Here is a 21,230-nt window from a genome sequence, read left to right as displayed (position 1 = left end):
ATATTTTCTCTTACTTATAATTTTCTTAACATTTTCTTTTCTCTAGCTTACTTTATAGAATATACTTTATATATACTTTATAGAATATAGAATATAATACATATAACAGATAAAACATACGGTAATCAACTATTTATGTTATCGGTAAGGCTTCTGGTCAACAGTAGGCTATTAGTAGTTAAGGATTTGGGGAGTCAAAACTTATAAATGGGTTTTCAACTGCAAGGGGGATTGGTACCCCAACTCCTGTGTTGTTCAAGGGTGAACTGTAATATCTTTAGGTGGTTTTATCAATCACATATGAAAAATGATTATGAGAATTTAATCCAGAAAAAAACCTTAACACTTAGAGCTTTTAGCTATAGAAAAGTAAATATTAATTTAAATTTCCATATTCTTTTGCAGACAAGTATGACAGGATCATCAATAAAAGACTATCAAGTATTAAAATGTTACAGTTTGATGGTTAATCTAAAAAACACAAGAAATAACAAACATTGGTGAGGATGTGGAGAAAAAGGAACCTGTGTGCACTATTCGTGGGAGTGTAAATTGGTGCAACTTTGCTAAAAAAAAAAAGTGGTTAAAAAAATTGGTGACATTGGTAAATTGGTGCAAATTGGAAAACAGTATGGACGTCCCTCAAAATATGAAAAATAGAAGTGCCATACAATCCAGAAATTGCCCTTCTCGTTATTTACCCAAAGAAAACAAAAACTAACTTGAAGATATACATGCACGCCTTTATTTATTGCAGCATCATTTACAATAAGATATGGAAGTAACCTGTGTCCATCAACAGATGAATGGATAAAGATATGAGATATATGCACAGTGGGATATTACCCAGCTATATAAAAAAAAAGAACGAAATCTTGCCATTCACAATAAACTGGATGGATCTAGAGGGCATTATGCTAAGACAAAAACCTTATACTTTCATCTTTACATGGAATCTAAAAAACAACAAAAGAGAAACAGACTCATAAATGTAGAAAACAAAGTAGCAGTTGCCACAGAAGTTGCGGGAGCATGAACAAATTAGGTGAAGGGGATTAAGAGCTACAAACTCCCAGTTATTAAAAAAAAAGTCACAGAGATGTAAACTCCAGTTTAGGGAATAATACTGTAAGAACTTTGCATGATGACAGATGGTAATTACACTCATGGTGGTGAGCACTTCCTAATGGTTCTAATTGTTGAATCACGGTTGTACACCTGAAACTAATACATTTTATGTCAACTCTACTTCAACTAAAATTTAAAAAAAACCCACCAAGAAAAAAATAGTTAAAAATGAATACTAGACTAATGAATATAGACAAATTTCCCCCCTTAAAAGCTCTTTACCGTACAGTTTGACTTGATGGGGCGGGGGAGTAGAATTGGGACACCTTAGTATTTAATATTCCCTCATTTTTCGAACTTAATCAACAAAAAGTTAAATTTGACAACATTCTGAGAGGGATATAGATAGAAAATTTAAGGGAGAGTCATTTTATTTTAAAATATTTACAGCAACTATTAAGCTTGCTATTTAAAAAAACAGGAAAGAATGGGGGAGGGGTACAGGTTTTGCCAAATTCTTTTGGGAATACTCTCACGGAGATAATCACTATCCCAGGGTCCTGCTGTTTAAAAGATAAGCATAAATAAATGGTGGGTCTTCTTCCGTCATCACTTCCTGAGATCAGAGGATTTAAATCCTAAAACGCCTCCTCCCTCGGAAAGGGGGCCGGTGGGGCCCTGTGACCCCCAGGGCCAGGCTGCGGCAGGTGGCACCGCCTGGGACCAGCCTGAGCGGCCCGAGGGTGGGGTGTGGGCCCCCTCCTGGGACCTCAGGAAATCACCGTCCACGGACCCGAACCCGGCCCGGCGGAACTACGCAGGGAGAAGGAAGCAAGCGAGGTTAGGGTTTCAATCTGGGAATCCCACCCTCCGCCCAACTCCAAAGCTGGGGGCGGGGCGAGGTGGGGCGACGCCTGCTCTCCAACAAGCCCAGTGATTGGTGAGCGGGGCGGGGCGGGGCGACGTGGGGGCGGAGCGACGCCGGCTCTCCAGCTAGGCCGGCGGTTGGTGGGCGGGGCGACGTGTGGCGAGGCGGTTGGTGGGCGGGGTGGGGCGGGGCGACGCCGGCTCTCCGGACGAGGCCGGGGATTGGTGCGCAGGGCAGGACGCCGCGCCAGCCCTCCGAGCGAGGCCCGGGATTGGTGGGCGGGGCAGCGGGAGGCGGGCCCGCGCCGGGGGCGTGACCGGGCACGTGGTGCGGAACCGGCGCGGCGGCCGCTGAGGGGTGAGGGGCTTTTGCGGGCCGAGTCGGGCGGGACCCAGGAGGGTGGGTCTCGGTGTACAGCCGGAGTCGCGCCTCAGCTTGTGGGAGCTGGGCCGCGGCCTGGCCCACCGCCTGTTCCGCGTGGCCAGCAGGGACGGGAAGGGAGGGTGTCCCCGTTAAAAGAAGGCCTTCCCGAGGGTCCGGGGCGCTGCGGGCTGCGGGCGGCGGGAAGGACGCGCAGAGGACCGTCAGCCGCGTGCTCCTGACGCGGCCCGCAGGAAACTAAAGCCTCTCTAGGACCAGCGGAGCCTGTGGCGGAGGCCCGGGGTCAGGGGTCGCTGGGTCCCGCTGGCATTTGAGGCCGAAAGGTTGCAGTGTGCGGGTCTGGGGCGGCTCGCTCGGTCGTGTCCTCAGCCTGTTTCCTCATTTGGAAGATGGAACTGGTCCTGGCCCCGGGCGGGGCCCGGACGGTCTTCCTCGTGCAGACCCGGCGTCACGAGGCGTCCCTCCTGTGTGCAGGGAGGAGTGGCGAAGGGTAGTTTGTACACGTGTTTGGGATCAAGCTCTGGAGTGGGCTCATTGGAGGTTCCTGCCCCCGTCTCACTGGCTTCTGTAGGTTTAAAGCCAGGATTCGTGCGTCTCTTTACTCCACGAAGTGCTCAGAATTACCGAGGGACAAGGATTGGGAAGTTCAGAACTAAAGAAGTCATTAGTAGGTATTGCTAGACGGTTCCAGGTGCTACCAGTCTCATTTGCCCTTCCCTCTCCCTAGCTTCATCATTTAAGTTATGTCCTCCCCCCCCGCCCCCAGGAAATTCTAGAGTTCCTGGCATTTATTTTGGAAGCGTAATATTTGCTCTTGTTCACTCCAGCACAGCGCTTTTACCTTCATCAGTGGGGTTCACCGCGCATTGAAGGTGGCTCCATTTCATGGTTTGGGTACTGGATGGGGGAGGAGGGGCAGGTCGGGACAAGAATAACGCAGAACTGAGTGGGAGGGCGAAAATGGCCCTGGCCTGACCTCCTTTGACTAGGTTACTAATTCAGAGAAGGAGTTACTCTTTAGCCAGCCCTGGGGACTTGGCATGGAGAGCTGAGCAGGCCGGTGCTCTGTTTAGTCTTTGGTAAAAGTGCAACTTAGGTAGTTGTATCTTTGAATGAACCAACGGAAGGTCATTGGTTAATTTGGCTGCACTAGTGAAAAGTATGCACGGTGAACTGGGGATTTGTGCCATTTCATGACCAGGGACCCGAGTGAAAGGTGCCCAGTGTAGCATATTGTCCTAGATAGCTTCTCAGTTTGCATTCCTGGTGATAGACAGATGAAAATTTGACTTACTAGTGCTCATGAAATGCCTCTTTTTTTGTGGACTGTCTTGTCTTTCAGATAAAAGCCTCAGCTGAAGCAGGCTGAGCTGGCCAGGCTAGGAGGTTTGTAAATATTTTATGCCCAGGGGTGGGTGTTTGAAGAGGAAGAAGGAGGCTCTAAGAACTGAGTGGTTTGACCTGTTCTTACTGAAATCCTGCTGCACGCAGATTGAGGGTAATTTCCTCAATCCCCTCAACAGCCTCCAGGCCTGATGTCACCATAGATACATCACTCCTCTGTTGAGCAATCACTTTGGAATCCCATACCAAGAAAAAAATACTCTGTGACTACAGTGTGTCGATCCACAGGCCTTTAGAACTACCTAGATGTTACAGGATCTTGTGACTACAGCTGCATTTCTGAAATCCTTGGTATTGCTGTGGTCTGGCTCTTCCCATTGCTGCTTCCGGCCAGTCTTGCCGCTTGATGGAATTTGAAATACCAGTCGGAGGTTGGAGATGATCTTGAAAGTCCCCAAACCAGAATCCTTTTGTTGCCTATTGGTTTTAAAGATGACTGGTCAGATGATTTCCTTTACCCTATACTTGCAAGGTGGAGCAGAGAGTATTGGGTCTCACACAGGAGAAACAGGATGTTAGCAAATGCACCCTGGAGGGAGGCTGTGGGTTCCACGGAGGTTCCTTTATCTTAATCATTAATCAGGCCTTTGTGGAGGTGTCACATGTTGCCTTTGACTGTTTCTGGGCTCAGATTATCAACTTTTTAAAACAATTTATCTACCTCTCCTTGGGTTTTGTTTGCTGCGTTGTGGGTTTGTGACAGTAACAGACAGGATGTGACACTTTTGCTGGGATTCTTGGATTATTTCCTCTGTGGTAATAGTAAATGGAAAGTTCTCTACGTGCTTTTAAAAAAATTTAAGTGCTGGTAAATCAGCGTTACCAGGAACTACCTACTTCTCATTTTCATCAGATTGTCTTCAGCTCAGGCCCTTCCTTCAGTTACGTGCCATTTTAACACATAATTTTCCTTCTGAGAAAAGAATGGGAGATCACCCTGAGCCCCTAACTGCTTCCCCAAGCTTCTCTGCTGCTTCCTGGAGTCCTCGTGATGACATCGAGGGCGGAGCAGCCCTTTATCAACTTAAACAAGTGCCTTCCTAACTGCCTCTCAGTCAGGCCCGTCTGCAGGCAGGACTGACAGGTGTTTTTTCCTTCCAAGAACCTTCAAGGTGTGCGGTCTGCTTGAAAGATGTCGGCCCTCACTACCCTGTTTAAGTATGTCGATGAAAATCAGGATCGCTACATTAAGGTAAGGGAATATTTATTGTAGTAAACATTAAAATTAGGTTTAATCCAGTGGGGCTCAGAGAAACTTTCAAGAAACTAGTAGGAGCTATGCCATTTAAATTAAGTATACTGTCTAGACAGAGTGAGACAAATACTGCATGATTTCACTTATATATGGAATCTTAAAAAGTTGAACATGCAGAAACAGAAAGTAGAAGGGTGATTGCTGGGGCCTGGGGGAAATGGGGAGAGGCCAGTCAAAGGGTACAGACTTTCAGTTATGAGTAAGCTCAGTCCCTCTGAGTAGGGATTGAAGATAACAGCATGGTGACTGTAGTTAATAATACTGTGTTATATACTTAAAATTCGCTAAGAGAGTAGATCTTACAGCTCTCTCACCACACCAAAGATACCTAGAGGTCTTCTCCTCTGCCTCCTCATTACAGTATGTAAGTTACACTTTTGGCTCTTGACAGAAAGTCTTAATATATGTATATATGTTTCTAGAAATAGCAGAGCTAATCAGAGTTTTTGTTTAATCTCCATCTACAATTTCTTGTAGTAGATATAGACTAAAGAACTTCTAGCTTTTTTTTTTTTTTTTTGCATTTCATCTGTTTTAAATGATTTGGTAATGTTGTAAATTAAATCTGTTTCTTGACATTAAAGAATTGTGCTTTAAAGTTATTCTTGGAAGACACATTTCAGATGAAATCTTTAGCTCTCATTCTAAAAATTATACTTTAAAGAACTTGGCCATGGTGAGCATGAATAACTAACTTAGACTGTGAAAATGTTGGGTATTTTCTGTATGTTGCAGTTGTAATTTTGTTAGATTCAGTTATAAACTTATTTATAGAACTTTGTACATTTCACACTCATCTCATGCTTAATGGTTAAAAACACATTCTGACATTTTTTTGTTATGCTGTAGTTCTTGATACAGGGTCAATACAGACAGGGTGTTTTTTTTTTTTAAATCTTAAACAAAAAGCAAATATGATAGCTCTTCTTGGATATCTGGCCATCATGTTTAAATATGGACTGGTTGCAGGAAGCAAATCAACTTTGGCTGCCCGAAACCTGGCAAATTTATGAATACCTTTCTTCCTTAAAGGAGCACCTTTTCAGAATCCCTTCTTGCTTATTATCCACAAACAGAAACTTGCAGAATGGGTGGCCATCCAGAGTGTATCTGCATGGCCCGAGAAAAGAGGCGAAATCAAGAGGATGATGGAAGTTGCCGCTGCGGAGATCAAGCAGTTGGGTGGCTCTGTGGAATTGGTAGATATTGGAAAACAGAAGGTATGGTGCTGGCGCTCTGGGAATTACAGAACCACAATTAGCAGACCTACCTAAGATTTATTTGAGAGAGAGAGAGTGTGTGTGAGCTGGGGGGAGGGGCAGAGGGAGAGAGAGTCTCAAGCAGACTCCATGCTGAGTGCGGAGCCCAACATGGGGCTCTGTCTCACGACCCTGAGATCATGACGCTCAACTGACTGCGTCATGCAGGCATCTAGGACCCAGCATATTCTTAAACCATCCTTTGCTTCAGATAATCTGCTTGTCTTTAAAACAAACAGAAAAGGCCTGATTGGGATACTAAAACTATATGATTTCCTCAGTTGGATTGGGGCAAAGCTTTTATAATACTCAGCAGTTTTCCCCAGGTGGGAGAGCTGTTGAGGTTACTCAGAAGTAAGTTAATGTTGGGATGCCTGGATGGTTCAGTGGGTTAAGCCTCTGACTCTTGATCTCAGGTTGTGAGTTCAAGCCCCGATTTGGGTTCCATGCTGAGGGTGGTCTACTTAAAAAAAAAAAAAAGAAGAAAAAGAAGAAGAAATAAGTAAATGTCAGGGCCACTCTTAGGAAATCACTGGGATTGCTCCCTAGAAAGCAGTGTGCATTCAAACTAGGAAATTGCACACTGTCCGTGTAGGGGTAAAAGTGATGAAGACCCCCACTCAGAGTGCTATACCCGGTGCATCCCAGCTGGTGGAAAAAGCACTTTCTTATGACTTGGTTCCTGAAAAAGAGCTACTTTGTGTGGGGCCGTGGTAGCCCTGTAAGCACTTGACTGCACTTTACTGCAGGATTCTGACAGGTGACATTGGTTCATTTTCTTCCTGACAAGAATGAACCATCTCACTAATGGTATATTCTTTTGCTTTTTTAGTCTCAGACGATTTCAAGTGCCATGCTAATGGCAGGTTTCATGTCCTATATTTTCCAAGTTTGTAATACTCTTTTAAATTGCAGGGTGTGACAGGGTTTGGCTTATCTCGGTTCTCTTGCCTGGTGATTTAAGTGTCCACTGGTATCATAGTCTTGGGGCTTTATGTGTGGACATTCAGCTGCATCTGGTCTTTTCATAAAGAGAAGAACCCAGAGGCCCAGGTAGACTGTATCTCCACTGGGCACCCCTCAGTTGATGGTGAAGGAGATTCAAACATGGGTCTCCTGATTCCCAATCCAGTATTGTTTTATGAGATTTCATTTGGCCACAAATTGACCTAAGATATACTATAGCTTCCCGGCACTTTTCCCCACTTGTGAGAGAATAAATCAAGTTTCTTTGTATTATTATTATTATTTTTTTTTTTTAAAGATTTTATTTATTTATTTGACAGAGAGAGACACAGCGAAAGAGGGAATACAAGCAGGGGGAATGGGAGAGGGAGAAGCAGGCTTCCCGTGGAGCAGGGAGCCCGATGCGGGGCTCGATCCCAGGACCCTGGGATCATGACCTGAGCCGAAGGCAGACGCTTAACGACTGAGCCACCCAGGCGCCCCAAGTTTCTTTGTATTATTTTCTTGGAGAAGCATAATTGGTTTGTCCCCCTACCCCTTTTCCTAATATATTAAAAAAAAAAAATCTAGGCAAATTATTTACAAGAGTTGTTTCATTACAATAGATTTATTCTATGTTACACTGACATTGCAGTGCATTTCTTCAGAAAGGGCCTTCCACAAATGATAAGTGACTGCGATACTCTCGAATTTCTTAAGACCCTTTCTTATCAAGGAATTGACAGATTTCGTCATTGTTAGAAAAGTTCTGCAAAGATCCTTGTGAGGTGACAGCCCATTGGAGCTTCTCTTCCAGTCACTTCACGTGGTGGCAGTGTTCCGTGTTTTAGGAAGCCGTGATGACTTGGGGCAGGTGTGGAGGTGGAGTTGGGTGTTACCACGTGTACAGGCAGAAGGCAGGACATCTTCAGGCTTACAGGGGACAGAGGACATTTGGAGCCCGGGTCCTAGGGACGGACCTCAGAGCCCCGGTCCCTGGTGGGCGAGGCTTGTGGGCAGGCATGGACTGTGGGAAAGGCTGATGGCAGGCTCTTTGGTATTAGGCCCACTGCCAAGGCTGCTGTAGGTAACATCAGGTCGGGCCTATCTGCTTCCTAGCCGCTGCCCAGGCAGGAGGATGGAAAGGGTGCATGGCCAGAAAATGTGGGGGACCTGGTCACCGGGGGCCTGACCTCTAGACAGAAGTGCTCAGGAAATGGAACAGTCATGGCTCCTGAGCAAGAAGCGACGTGAGGGAAGAAGTGAACAAAGTGCAGAGGACAGAGTAGGGCCCGTGGGTGGTGGCTGTGGGGATGGGGCAGAAGGGGGAGACATGTGGAATCCTTGTCAAAGACTTCTGCCCAGGCAGGTACTCTGGTAGAGGATGGTGTGGTAGCCCTGTAAGCACTTGACTGTGTTTCTAGCCAGACTTCATTCTTCCCTGTTCTGAGTAGTTAGGGATACCCGAGCAGAGATTTGCAATTTGCAACCTGAATTTCAGTACAAATTTATTTGTGGGCCCAAATCTTGGTATCTTAGAAAAATGGTAAAGTATTTCAGCTATATTAAATAGAAATTTATTTAGAGAAAATCTGTCATTTAAAACTCATGATTCTCCTGAGGCCAGTGGAGGGCCAGCTGCAACCACAGTGCCACATGTCATGTGTGACCAGGGCAGTGAGTCTAAGGAACGATTTTTTGCCCCTCATGGCTGGGGCTGTCCTTCGGGAAGCGGTGTGAGAACCCAGCCCTGGGGGTGGTTCATGTGGGTGGGCGACCTTGAGTCCCAGGGCTGTACATGGGTACTGTGGGCTTGCCAAGAGTTACTGAGGTGAGTGTTTCTGAGTGCAATTCACTGCAAAGACAAATCCTGCAAGAATCCCGGCAGCCTGGCACGTTACCTAAAGTACCTGTCCACTTAGTGCTGTGACTGCCCTGCCCCCCCCACCCCAGTTCTTAGGGGCTTGTAGGAGACTGGTTAAGCATGGGGAGGGAGCTTAGAAGGAACACCAGCTCTCACTGCTGGCTTTAGTGTGGCTTGCTGCAAATTCTGTTCCCTTCTCTTCTGTTCTGGTCTGCATCCTTTTATGTGCAAAATTGTGATCCACATGCAGAATTTCAAACATGTATCTCCTGCTTTAAGATGGTAGTAGTTTTCATCCATTATTTTAGAAAATAATGAGCAAAGGTGTACCCCAAACTTAGTCTTCATAATATGTTATTAATGTAAAAGTTAAAGAAAAAATCAGCCTTTAAAAATTTACCGAACTGTCTACAGTTGGTGAACATTATGCGGTCTAAGTACTCAATATGTTCTTGAACTCTACAATGTAGGCTGATTGATAAGAACACATAAAAATACTCCAGGTATTTTAATAATATCTACTATAAGTACCGAATTTTCAAAACAAAGGCTGTCCTCGATTGCTTCCTTCTCGACTCTTAGCTCCCTGATGGCTCTGAGATACCGCTCCCTCCCATCTTACTCGGCAAGCTGGGCTCCAACCCGCAGAAGAAAACCGTGTGTATTTACGGACATCTGGACGTGCAGCCGGCAGCCCTGGAGGATGGCTGGGACAGCGAGCCCTTCACCTTGGTGGAACGCGACGGTAAGGGATGCTTTCAGCCGTGTCCGTTACTGTGCACAATCGAGGAAACTTTTCACTTGCAGCAACATCTCTGAGGAAATTCAGTTCCGCACCGCAGTCGTGATCACAGCACGATTGCTGACTTTCCGTTGGGCTCCTATTGAGCATTAGACCCACATTTCTACGGGCTGTTCCCCTTGCCACGGTCTGGAGCAGAATTCCGTGTCTCCGCTCTCCAGCCTGCCCTCCTCCTCGTTCCCCATCTCACCACCGCCACAGGGTTCCTCCGCCTCCCCTGCCCCGTGCACCCCAAACCTGGAGGTCGTCCTCACCCCCGCCCTCCTCCCGTGGGCCCGCAGTCCCTGCTGGGCCTCCTCCGCAGCTGACACTCATCCCCTCCCGAGAGCTTTCCTATTGTTTGTTGAAGTCGTGGGTCCTCCTCCCTTCTTTTCCCTGCCACATGAGGACCTCAGTGTGATGTGTCTCTCCCTGACACCTCCTGGGAAACCCAGCGGGTTCTTCTGCCTGCTCGTCTCCCCTCATTGCTCCTCTGGCATCTGTGTCACATGACCCCGGCTTCTGCACCAGCGCGGGTCACCCACTGCCCCTCTGGGAGGCCTCGCACTCCGCCCCTCCCTGCTCCTGACAGACAGACAGGCACCCTCGGTAGAGCTGGGATAACACCTCATGCCACAGATGAGCTTCCTTGTGGTCAGCTGGCCGCATGCTGTCCCTCTCCTTGTTGGGGAGCCCGGGAGGGAGGGACCACATCGCCCTGTGAGCCTCTGTCCAGCACAGTTCTGGCGTTTTGGAGTGAGCGATTCAGTCAGTGCTTGTCACAGGAACCAGGATGCTTTTTAGGAGAACTCTGTAGCTTTTGTGAAAAGTGGGTTTAGTTGATAGAAATTCCCAAGGTAGCAATGGCTCGAAGAGTCATGCTGCTTTGGGGTGGTCATGTTGAAACTGTCAAATATTAAAAACAGGCTGAGAATTTGGAAGTCCGAGGCCTGGCCGTTACAGACCTGGCCAGAGAGGGACTGAACCATGAGCACGCCTCTGCCTGAGTGCTGTCCTTCCTCCGGCCTGGTCCCCCTCTGATGAGCTCTGCATCATATGACAGGGCAGGGAGCGGGGTCTGGGCTTGATGGCCGAGTGTCTTTCGTAGTGGCCAGTGCCCACCTGCCTTTGTTAGGGGTCCCAGGAGTGTGTGTGCGGGGTGGGGGTGGGGGCCCTGTGACTAATTAGGTGGAGGAGAAGCAGTACCACGTCCTTTGGTTTTCAAAGTGATGACCTGGAGAGCAGTAAATAATAAACCTGTTCTTTTCTTTACCAAATTAGGTGTCAGAATTGAGCTTGTGTGAGATTTATAGTTCTCTCTTGGTGATGGTGCATTGGGGGTCCGACATATGACCAGGTTGCCTACTCTTAACTGCTACCAGCTGGTTGTGGAGGTAGATTTGAAGTAACTAGCCGGCTGGCAGGGCCCCCTTAAGCTGGCTCAGCAGTCCATGCCCTGGGTCAGCAGGGACTGGAGCGCTGCCCGACTACTGTGTCTGCTGGAAGAAGGGGAGGGCAACTTGGGAGCATCCACGCGGCTTGCTCTTAGATTATGGTGGATTCTCTGGCAGGGCCTCATAATAGTGTAGGGTGGGGACTCGGGGCTCTGACAGAATGAAAACGGGGCTTCTGGTTGGAAGAGGAGGTCTCAGGACAGCTGCCTGTGGTGGTGGTACGATGCTCTCAGCTGTGCTCCAACAAGACACTTTCTTGTCTATTTCATCGTGATTGTAACTGAGTTTGCTGATTGCTGTTGTAGGCAAATTGTATGGGAGAGGTGCAACCGATGATAAGGGGCCAGTGGCTGGCTGGCTGAACGCCCTGGAAGCCTTCCAGAAGACAAATCAGGTACTTCACGTCTAACTGCCTGGCTCTGTCACAGCCATACAAAGCAGGGCTGTCTGTCCCCAGAACAGCCAATAAAGATCAAAGATCACTGGGTTATGAGAAAGCAAGGTCCCCCAAAACCGCATCAGCACAGTGGGATCAGATATAAGATCATAGGTTTGTTTTCCAGCTTTAGGAATTGTGATTGTTTTACAGCCACCCAGAGGCCATGGTACTGATGACTCAGCAGGAATCCAGGCAGCACCTGAAATTCGAGTTTTCAGCCCCGGGCTCCACCTCTGAGACGGCTCACCTAGAGGCCAAGTCGTGGGCTCTGTGGTGGTGGGCAACCCCTAGCTTTCTCAGGGTGGTTTTTATCCTCCTGAAAAATTTTTATTTTTTAAGATACACTTCCTTAATGTGAAATATCTGCTCCTGCCTAAAGTTTGTAAAATAGAAAAGTAGGGAGGAACAGGGTGCCTAGAATTCCAGCTGTCAGAGACTTTGTATTTTGTTACTTACTGATCTTTTCAACGTTTTTAAACTAATCCTGACCATTGTGTAGACCCAGTTTTTGCATTGTGTTTTATCTAGTACCATGATAAAATTAGAATAATAAGACAAGCGTTTTTGTCAGACGGTAGAATGGTAGATCTGAAGAGGGACGGGGACTCTGACGCCTGGCCCGAGGTGTCACTTTGCATAGGAGGGAGCTGAGGCTCAGAACCTCCAACTAACTGGGCTCAGGGGCTGGGAAGGCTCCCCCTTCTCCAGGGCCCCCTGGGACCCGGGGTGACCAAGGGGAGGGTGGCTGTGTGCAGGGCAGAGCTTACATCCTTTCCATGTGCCAGGGTCCTAGGAAAGATTTCATCTGAGAGACAGAAAGGGGGAGGCGAGCTGGTGGTGCAGAGGGCTGTCGGGGGGAGGACTCCATGGATTTGCGTCCACGGGGGGGTTCTGCCATTTTGTAGCCTCTGTGACCTCCGGCAAGTCACCTCGCTTGGGTGCAGCTTCATGTTCTCATCTGGAAGGGCTGCCTGCCTCACTGCACAGCCTGGGGGGCCTGGGAAACTGCAGAGCAGTAGCCAAGTGGGTGGCGGTGACTCGCGGTGACTGTCAGCTCTTGGGGAGAAGGGCCTTCAGCATGGAGAGGGGGTCATGGTGCAGAGCGCCTGGAAATAGGAGCAGGCCCCTGCTTGCTCTGGCATGTGGGTGTGGCGATTGGTCCCTGGCGCAGATGAAGACTGGTTTTATCTGTGTCGTGGAGAGAGCCGCTCGGGCTTCCCTGGAGACTCCTGATTCGCACTGGGTGAGTGCAGAGATCCCTGTGGATAGGAAGTGTGGTCACACTGTGGCATCCTTGGCAGGAGTCCCCAGTGAGGGTGGCACTGCGGTTGGTTCCGTGCATGTCCCCTCACCGCCCAGCATGTGAGGACAGGGTCACGACAGGGCGCACAGAGCCCGCCTGAGCGGTGGGTCTGGAGGAAGTTGAGTATTTGAAATTTGTGATTGCAAAGCATTTGGTGACTTCCTGTCTGTGGTGTCTAAGAAATAAAAGCACATGAGAACTGAATGCCTCCCAATGCTCATTTCCCTTTCATAGGAAATTCCAGTCAATGTTCGGTTCTGTCTGGAAGGAATGGAGGAGTCGGGCTCTGAAGGCTTGGACGACCTGATTTTTTCCCATAAAGACACATTCTTCAAAGATGTGGACTACGTCTGCATTTCTGACAATTACTGGCTGGGGAAGAAGAAGCCCTGCATCACATACGGTCTCAGGGGCATTTGCTACTTTTTCATTGAGGTATCATGTGAAGTTCTCTGTGTTTCGTGGTGTCTCTTCCCAGCCTGTAGTCTCCCTTGTCCTTCTGTAGCGTGCAGTGGGCAAGTCCCAGGAAGGGGACCATGCACGTGAGGGAGAAGCCCAGAGGCTTCTCAGCAGGCTGGGTCTTCACCCTTCGAGATTCTCCAGCCAGAGTCCGTTTCCTGCCACCTCAAGCTACAGGGTGTTTGGAGAATTGCCTTGGAGCAGTTGAGGAAAGATGAACTGCTGTAGCCCATTTAAGATTGACTTAAGCAAAGCATTGCACACTTACCGTTAAAAATTAAGATGTTCACATTTGAGCCCTTAGGTCTGCCTGGACCAGAGGTCTTGAGGGAACTGAGTGGTTGTGCTCTACACAGAAGCCGGGCGCAGGGGCGGAGTGGGAGGGCCATGCTCAGCTGAGCCTGCATCCCCTCCACAGACGAGGGTGGGTCCTAGCACACAGGGCGGATTGGTTCCTGTGAGGGAGTGTTTTGGAGGCTGAAAATGCCACAATCATCCTCATTGCTGCTCTGAGTGCTTCGTCTCTCAAGACTGCTTTACAAATAGTCTGACGCAAGAACCCAGTGGCTGTGAGTCAGACGCTCCCACTTTGCCATTTTACAGGTGTGCAGATTCAGGCCTGGTGAGGCCTCAAACCTGACCCTGATCGCAGGCTAATGAGGGGGAGCGGGGGGCGGGATCTGGCCCTAGGTCCTCAGGCCCAAGGTCCTTACAGGCTGCTTTTCATGGTAGGTGTCCCGTTTCATCAGAAAAGCGCAGGGTCTTTGTGAAGCCATGTGCATTCGCCTGTGGTCAGCACCCCCACTTGCCCCCTGGTCAGCGTTGCCAAGAGTATTTCTTTGGTTGCTGCCGAAGTTTTATAATTTAGGAAATGCTTTGCTTTGCTCCTTGAGGGAACAGATTTTGATTTTAAGAATTGTGAATGTTCTTCGTTCATTTCACTGTCACATGAGGAGGCTGAGTTCCCGCTGAGCAGCAGGTAGAGGGATCTCTGTTTCCGTCCAGGTGGAGTGCAGTGACAGAGACCTCCATTCTGGCGTGTACGGGGGCTCGGTGCATGAGGCCATGACAGATCTCATCATGTTGATGGGTAAGCACGGATTTCAGTCGCTGCTTGGTGACTTGGGAGAGAAGCTGGAGTGGCTTGTTTCGGGCTGTCCTCAGCAGTTGGTGCTTTCATCTCTTTTCCTGTTGCTACTTCCTTCCGCTCACCGTTCCCTTTGAAAGATGGACACGCTTCATTTCTGCGTCTGTCTCCCGGGTGCCTCCGTGTGTCACTGAACCCTGCCTTGCCTCTGGGACCCAACTAGGGCAGCCCCTGGCTCCGTTCGGCCCTGTCTGAGCTGGCCCCTAGGATCACGTGACACAGTTGTAATTTGCGTCCCTCGGAGGGCGCCTGCCTCCGTCTGTTTGACGCTGTAGCACCCCAACCAGGGCTCCTGCGTGCTCAGCTCTGCGGGAGGGAGGCCCAGCCCAGTCCTCCCAGCATCCTGCTAGTTTAAGGCTGGATGTAACTTTGCCTCACCCCGGAATTTGCCTAAGTTCTGTCTCCTTCCCTCTCCGGTAGCGGCTGCCGTACGGGGGTCTACTCTGTTCTCTTTGTCTTGGCCTCCTTCGTTTGGGAGCAGCTAGTTTCTTGTGGAACATGAATTAAAAAAGAAATATTAATGAGTGTAGTGGCTTTTACAGGAAGCCTGTGGGAGGCAGTCTGCTCGGTCTGTCTCCTGGTCTGTGACAGGGGACAGGTCACCCACCCTTCTGCATCTCTGTCTCTGTGTTAAAGTGGGAAGATGATACTGCTCACCTCACTGGGTTGTTTAGATATTTAACTAGTTGTTCCTAGGCAGTGCTCCAGTGCTCTGCATGCCCAGGAAATGTCACTGCGAAGCTCCTGGTCCTCCTCTGCCCCGGGGCGGGGACGGGGGGAATGGGGGGTGGGCTCTGGGCCCCCGTGGTAAGCGCTGCTGTGTTTGTGCCGCCTGCCTGCTGAGCACCCCTCCTCCGTGCCCTCCCAGGCTCTCTGGTGGACAGGAAGGGAAAGATCCTCATCCCCGGCATCAACGAGGCAGTGGCCCCCGTGACGGAGGACGAGCTGGGCCTCTACGACAAGATCGACTTCGACCTGGAGGAGTACACCCGGGACGTGGGGGCAGAGACTCTGCTGCACAGCTGCAAGGTGCGTGCCCCCCCCCAGGTCTGCCCGCCGCCCCGGTCTGTCTGCTCGCAAGGCCTCCCACCGTGCCCTGGGCAGGGGACCCCCGAGGGCAGGAGCCAGAGGTGCCGCCAGAGATCTGGGCATACGCCTGTGCCCCGGAGCCCTCGGATGGTTCCGACACTGGAAAGCAGCACGTTACCAGGCTTGGAATTGGAATTGGGAGGTTTTTAAAAATGTCACATGTTGACTTGTGACAACTCAGGAGCTGGAGAACGTACGCAGAGAACACATAGTAGCAGGTAGCTTTTGCCTGATTTGCACTTGTAGAACGATGTTTGACCGCTGGGCCCAGAGATGATTGAAGGCATCCCTAACAACTGGGGACCTGTTGGAAAAGGTGGAAAGCATTTGCCCAAAGTGGTTACTTAACTATTAAGAAAAAAATGTGTTAGGATTTTTCTCTTAAGTAGTCTGGTTCCTGGCTTGTGAGGCCTGAGTATAAGTTTACATCTGATGTAGCCATTAGTTGAATTGCAGCAACAGGCCCTGGGGTGCAAGAAGAATATGGCCAGGCCCAGCCCGTGAGTTTCATCTCTCCAGGAGACTAATGGGCAAAGAAGTGTGAAAGAGTGTGGAGGCCCCTCCAGGGTCTGGAGCCCTGTGTGCCTGGGAGCGGGGAGGCCTGTGGGGGTCGGTACGGGTGAGCAGCAGAGCAGGGCACGGGGAGTCCAGCTGTTCGTGGGGAGGGCCGGCCAGGGGAGATCTGGGATTCAGACTGAAAGGCCTGGCGTGCAGGCCTGTGGTGTGCCGAGGAGCTCGTGTGCTCTCCTGGAAGACGGTGGACGGATGGGTTGGAGCAGAGGGTGAGCCGATCAGACCTCCCTCGTGGGCAGGCCGTGGCAGAGGCGTTGCGGGTTTGGAGCGGGTGCAGTGAGGCGGGGAGACGAGTTGTGCCACTGCAGGGGAGAGCCTGGAGCTGGTGGCGTGGGGGCCGGGCGGGCGTGGGGGCACCTCCGAAGCAGGCCACACATCAGGGAGAGTTGGTGGGCCCGAGTGGAGCAAGAATTCGCAGGTGGTGGGGGCGGTGGGGGTTGCGGAAGGCCCTCATGGGCAGCTGTCATTCGGGGCCTGAGGCCCGGAGAGATTAGTCAGGGGCAGGGGCGCGTCTGGGAAAGTGGGTTTCTGGACAAACTTCCGTTTGCTCCGGCCTTGTTGCCTTCCACTTGGTGTCTGTGTTTGTGTAAGGTGTTTGCGTTTCGGGCCACGTGTCTCCCTTCTAGGTCTCACCGACCCTATTTGGTTCACAAATGGAAGTCCACACATTAGGTGGCTGAGTCCCTGAGTAGCCCCGGGGCCCTGTCACGTTTCTCCTTGCCAGCCTGTTGGTCGGGTGGCCCCGTGTCCTCTTTTGACTTGTCTTGTGCCGCTGCTGGGGTGCAGGGGGCATGGGAGGCCGTGGTATCAGTCGTACGTTCGGAGGTGAGGGCCTGCTCTGGGCCAGTCCCCTTGGCAGAGGGTGACGATGATGCTTGTCCGTGGTCACTGGGCCCGGGACTCAGTGGATGGCCCTGGCTCTCCTCCCAGTAGGAACTATCCCTGCCTTCTGTTCCCCTGGGGGCCAGGGAGCTCACAGGTGGCCTGCGTTGTGCTGCCCTCTTCATCCTGGTTCCTGGTGCCTCTGGCCCCACAGGAGCTCTGATATCTGTGGGACCACAACTTACCCCTGAATTCTGCGGGGCTGGTGGGAAGCCCGTGGCTCTCTTAGTCACCGGCAGTCCTGAGCCGCAGTGAGGCCGGGATGCCACACGGGGCCACCTGACCAACAGGCTGGCGAGGAGTGTGGCAGAGTCCCCCCTCTTCGTGGTGTGTCAAAGCTGGAACCAGAGCACATCTGGGGCAGGCTCATCTCAGCCCTCCAGGGTCTGCACCGCCTGCCTGTGATTGTGTAGACCCCAGGCCGGCGGGCCACTAGGAAGAACTTCGCAGATGCCATTGCCGTCTCCTTCGTAAGCAGACGGTGTTGTCCCCTGACCCACTTTGTTGCTTTCTGCAGAAAGACATCCTGATGCACAGATGGCGGTTCCCGTCCCTCTCCCTCCATGGGATTGAAGGCGCCTTTTCTGGGTCGGGGGCCAAGACCGTGATTCCTAGGAAAGTGGTCGGCAAGTTCTCCATCAGGCTCGTGCCAAACATGACTCCAGAAGTTGTCAGCAAGCAGGCATGTGAGGGAGCTGGGACTCGGGGAGGGGCTTCTCCACGACAGAGACTGAGCGTAAAGACTTTTAGGAGAGCACTGAACCCCAGACCCACACTTCCTCACTTCTTGACTCCTGCCAGCCCAGTAATTACCAGAATAAGCAGTTCAGAAACTGATCAAAGATAAAGGCCATATAAAAAGCATCACGTGTGACCTTTGTCACTGCTGAGGCATGCTAAAACCTGACCCCTGACCTCATCGTAAGGCTTCAGGTCAGATGCTGACTTTGACCCGAGTAGGTTAAAGTGAGAATCCACAGGAGCTGTGTCTGGGCCAGTGTGAGGAGTGGAAAGGCACGATTCCAGAAGGGGTAAATTCCGGAGGGGGCACACTGGGGGGCAGTCACCCTGCCCTCATCTGAGATTTCCCGGAGAGATGGCCTCAAGGACTTTCGAGGAAACTGAGGCCTGAGATTTTGTCATCAGATGTGCCCCAGTCAGCACCGGCCTCCACTTTTGGTCTAGATGTGATGAATATTGTAAAGCAAGTCAAGGGACATTTTTCAAAGAGTTGATTTAAATATTATCCTATGGGAACGTCTGTGTAAAGGGTGAATTGCTTGAAATGAAAGCATTACCTTTCACCTTCAAATGCTGGATTTTGTGTCTTGATAAAATCCCTTTTTTTGTTACCATAGTTGTTCTCAGTGTTTCACAGCAGAAAATGAGAACCGTCATAGACTCTTTGTAGACTCTGTAGACTCGTGGTAGACTTAACCGTAGACTAGTTGTAGGCCCCCTCTAGACCCACCATAGACCGCTGTAGAGGAGATCTCTAGCACTGGATCAGGTGCCAGGCTTAGAATACATTGTGTCTCGTTTGTGACTCAGGTCACAAGCTACCTGACGAAGAAATTTGCTGACCTGCGCAGTCCCAACAAGTTCAAAGTGTACATGGGCCATGGTGGGAAGCCCTGGGTGTCTGACTTCAACCATCCACATTACATGGCTGGGAGAAGAGCCTTGAAAACAGGTGAGACTTCTCCTGGGGACGCAGGCAAGGGGCCCTGAGGAGAGCCCCCAGTGCGAGCGGGGCCGTGTCCCCTGCCGACCTTGAGAGTGGGGCTGCCGGCCCCGAGCCACACCCGGGGCTTGGACTCACGTTGCTGGGTAGTAAGTGTGCAGTGGATCCCCAGCCTCGCCACTTATAAGCTCACCATGTCTCTTACTCTTCTCCCCCAGTGTTTGGTGTCGAGCCCGACTTGACCAGGGAAGGCGGCAGTATTCCTGTGACTTTGACCTTTCAGGAGGCTACTGGGAAGAATGTCATGCTACTGCCTGTGGGCTCAGCAGATGATGGTGCCCACTCCCAGAATGAAAAGCTCAACAGGTGAGGCTCTGGGTCCTCCGGTCTGCCCCTGGGTTCATTTCCTCATGGCTGCCAGCGAGAAACCCGGAGAGCCCCCGTGTGCCCTCCAGCCCCTCTTGCTCCCTCCCCTCCACCACCCTCCCCGCCTCCTCCCTCCCCTCTTGCTCCCTCCCCACCTGCTCCCTCCCTGCCTGCTTCCTCCCCACCTATCTGGCTGCTTTGATTGGAGAGCAGGAGGGGCCGGGTGTTTGGCCCCCCAAGGCCAGTGCTCTGCTTGCTACCACCATCTTTGGGGTAGCGAGCACTTCTGGTGGAAGGCAGGGACGGGGCCATGGGGGCGGTGAGGGTTCTTCACAGCAGGGTTCAGCCAGTGCTCTGTGTCTGTCTTAGGACATCATCTAGGATTCCTAAAGAACCTATGCGCTTTGCCTGTTTGGAAAATCAGTGTCCTTGCTGGCTTCCTAAGCCCCTTCTAGATGTTCCTGGCTTATGCAGACACGAGGGGGGTTCTTTAACCAACAGGGATAGAAGGTGGTCCCTGAGTTAGCGCAGTGAGGAGAGGCCCAGGCAGGCAGGGAGGACCCATGGTCAGTATGGAAGAGCCGAGAAGGACAGAGAACAGGAGCCATAGGGGGGTCGCAGGGTGGGCTAGTCGCGGGCTAAGACAAAGGCAGAGGGAGGGGACAGAGACGTGAGTATCCAGGCATAAGGGGAGGCCTCTTATCCCAACAAAGGGAGTGGCTGTGATCAAAGTGAGGCGCTTTTTCTTAAGTACTGTGTGGGACCCAGTATATTCTGTTAGACCATGACCAGGACAGGTCCTAGTGGGGCAGATGGACTGAACCCACACTTGAGAACCAGGTGGCCAAATTCTCGAGGCCAGTGGAACTAAAGGCCAGCAATCCAGGACGGTGGGACTCCCCAAAAGAATTCCGGGCGCGCTCCTGGACCACTGGACGGCAGCCGACACGAGGGCTTGTTCTTCTCCATCAGGCTCAACTACATAGAAGGAACCAAAATGCTGGCTGCGTACCTGTATGAAGTGTCTCGGCTGTAGAAGGGAGAGGCGCCCCTGGCCGTGGAGTCCCGCCCCTGTCCTCGCTCTGTCCCCGCCGCTCAGGAAAGCACAGCTCGTCTCTCTCCTCGCCCTCTTGTCTGGCACAGCCTGAGTAACCGCCGAGTTCTTGGAGGTGCTCAGCGTGAGGTCTGCAGACAATAGCCAGGCTCTAAAAGCACCCGTTCTGTAGGAGGTTCTGGTTGCCGTCCAGCTGGGCTGCACAGAGCTCTTGGCGCTTGCTGTCCCGTCTCTGCCTCCTGACTCAGGCTCGCGCGCTCTCGGAAGACTCAATCAGGGGTACCTGATGCCTCGAGGGGCCACCCCTTCTGATCCTTTGCCCTCGTGAGGCTTCTGTCCTTGTCTCAAGCCCCGAAAGCAGTACTGGTGTCTCCTGTCTTCTCTTTATTGTGATTCCTCAAAACCTAAACCAACTGGAAGGATTATTTGTTCTCAGTATGTGTTGCCAAATAAAAAAGCAAAAATGAAGCCTCTGGGAGAGTTCCTGCCCATCCGACTCACTGGTGGGGCACACTGTCCTGTGCGGGGACATGGCTGGTTGTGGGGCGTGGGGGGGCGGGGCGGGGCTCGCACCTGCCTGCTCTCCCCAGCCCACACAAGGGGCGGCGGTGCTTTTCACTGGGTCCTCCCACCCAGCACTGAATAGGGCAGAATGGTGACACGGGAAGTGGTTCTTAGAGGCCCGGGTCTCCTCTGCAGCGTCCTTGGAAGCCCGTGTCCCCCGCAGCCTCTTCATCTTCCTCCCAGCCTCCCTATCCCTCTCCCCATCTGCCACCACTCGCTCACTGGGAACACTTGTGTGGCTCAGTCCTTTGAGCCACCTCGCTCGGGGTCTTTGTGCTTTAACTCTGGTTTCTAGTCGGGATGGAGTTTCATGCGGTGCTGACAAGATGGTGTTCATCAATAAGCTTTGCAGAAGCGGTTCTGTGCCTGGGGGAGGCCTCTGAATTGCCGG

General features: G+C 51.2%; 1 protein-coding gene across 4 annotated transcripts; it reads left to right on the top strand.

Moving 5' to 3' along the window:
- The first annotated feature begins 2,238 nt into the window (after nt 1-2,238).
- Nucleotides 2,239-20,743, top strand: CNDP2 (carnosine dipeptidase 2). Of its 4 annotated transcripts, none has more exons than XM_021686422.1 (12): nt 2,239-2,293; nt 4,824-4,913; nt 6,053-6,196; nt 9,627-9,789; nt 11,585-11,673; nt 13,256-13,456; nt 14,486-14,570; nt 15,496-15,656; nt 17,689-17,853; nt 18,723-18,864; nt 19,074-19,221; nt 20,194-20,743. In XM_021686422.1, the coding sequence occupies exons 2-12, from the start codon at nt 4,854-4,856 to the stop codon at nt 20,255-20,257; spliced, it is 1,422 nt and encodes a 473-aa protein (XP_021542097.1). In that variant the 5' UTR covers nt 2,239-2,293; nt 4,824-4,853; the 3' UTR covers nt 20,258-20,743. The 4 variants fall into 4 exon arrangements, with proteins under 4 accessions (XP_021542097.1, XP_021542098.1, XP_021542099.1 ...); XM_021686423.1 differs by lacking the exon at nt 2,239-2,293 and adding an exon at nt 2,841-2,984; XM_021686424.1 differs by lacking the exon at nt 2,239-2,293 and adding an exon at nt 4,043-4,092.
- Nucleotides 20,744-21,230: the final 487 nt, after the last annotated feature.

The sequence above is a fragment of the Neomonachus schauinslandi genome, chromosome 14 (assembly GCF_002201575.2).
Source record: "Neomonachus schauinslandi chromosome 14, ASM220157v2, whole genome shotgun sequence".
Lineage (NCBI taxonomy): Eukaryota > Metazoa > Chordata > Mammalia > Carnivora > Phocidae > Neomonachus > Neomonachus schauinslandi.
The sequence above is the reverse complement of the archived record's forward strand: the minus strand, read 5'-3'. Positions and strand labels throughout refer to the sequence as shown.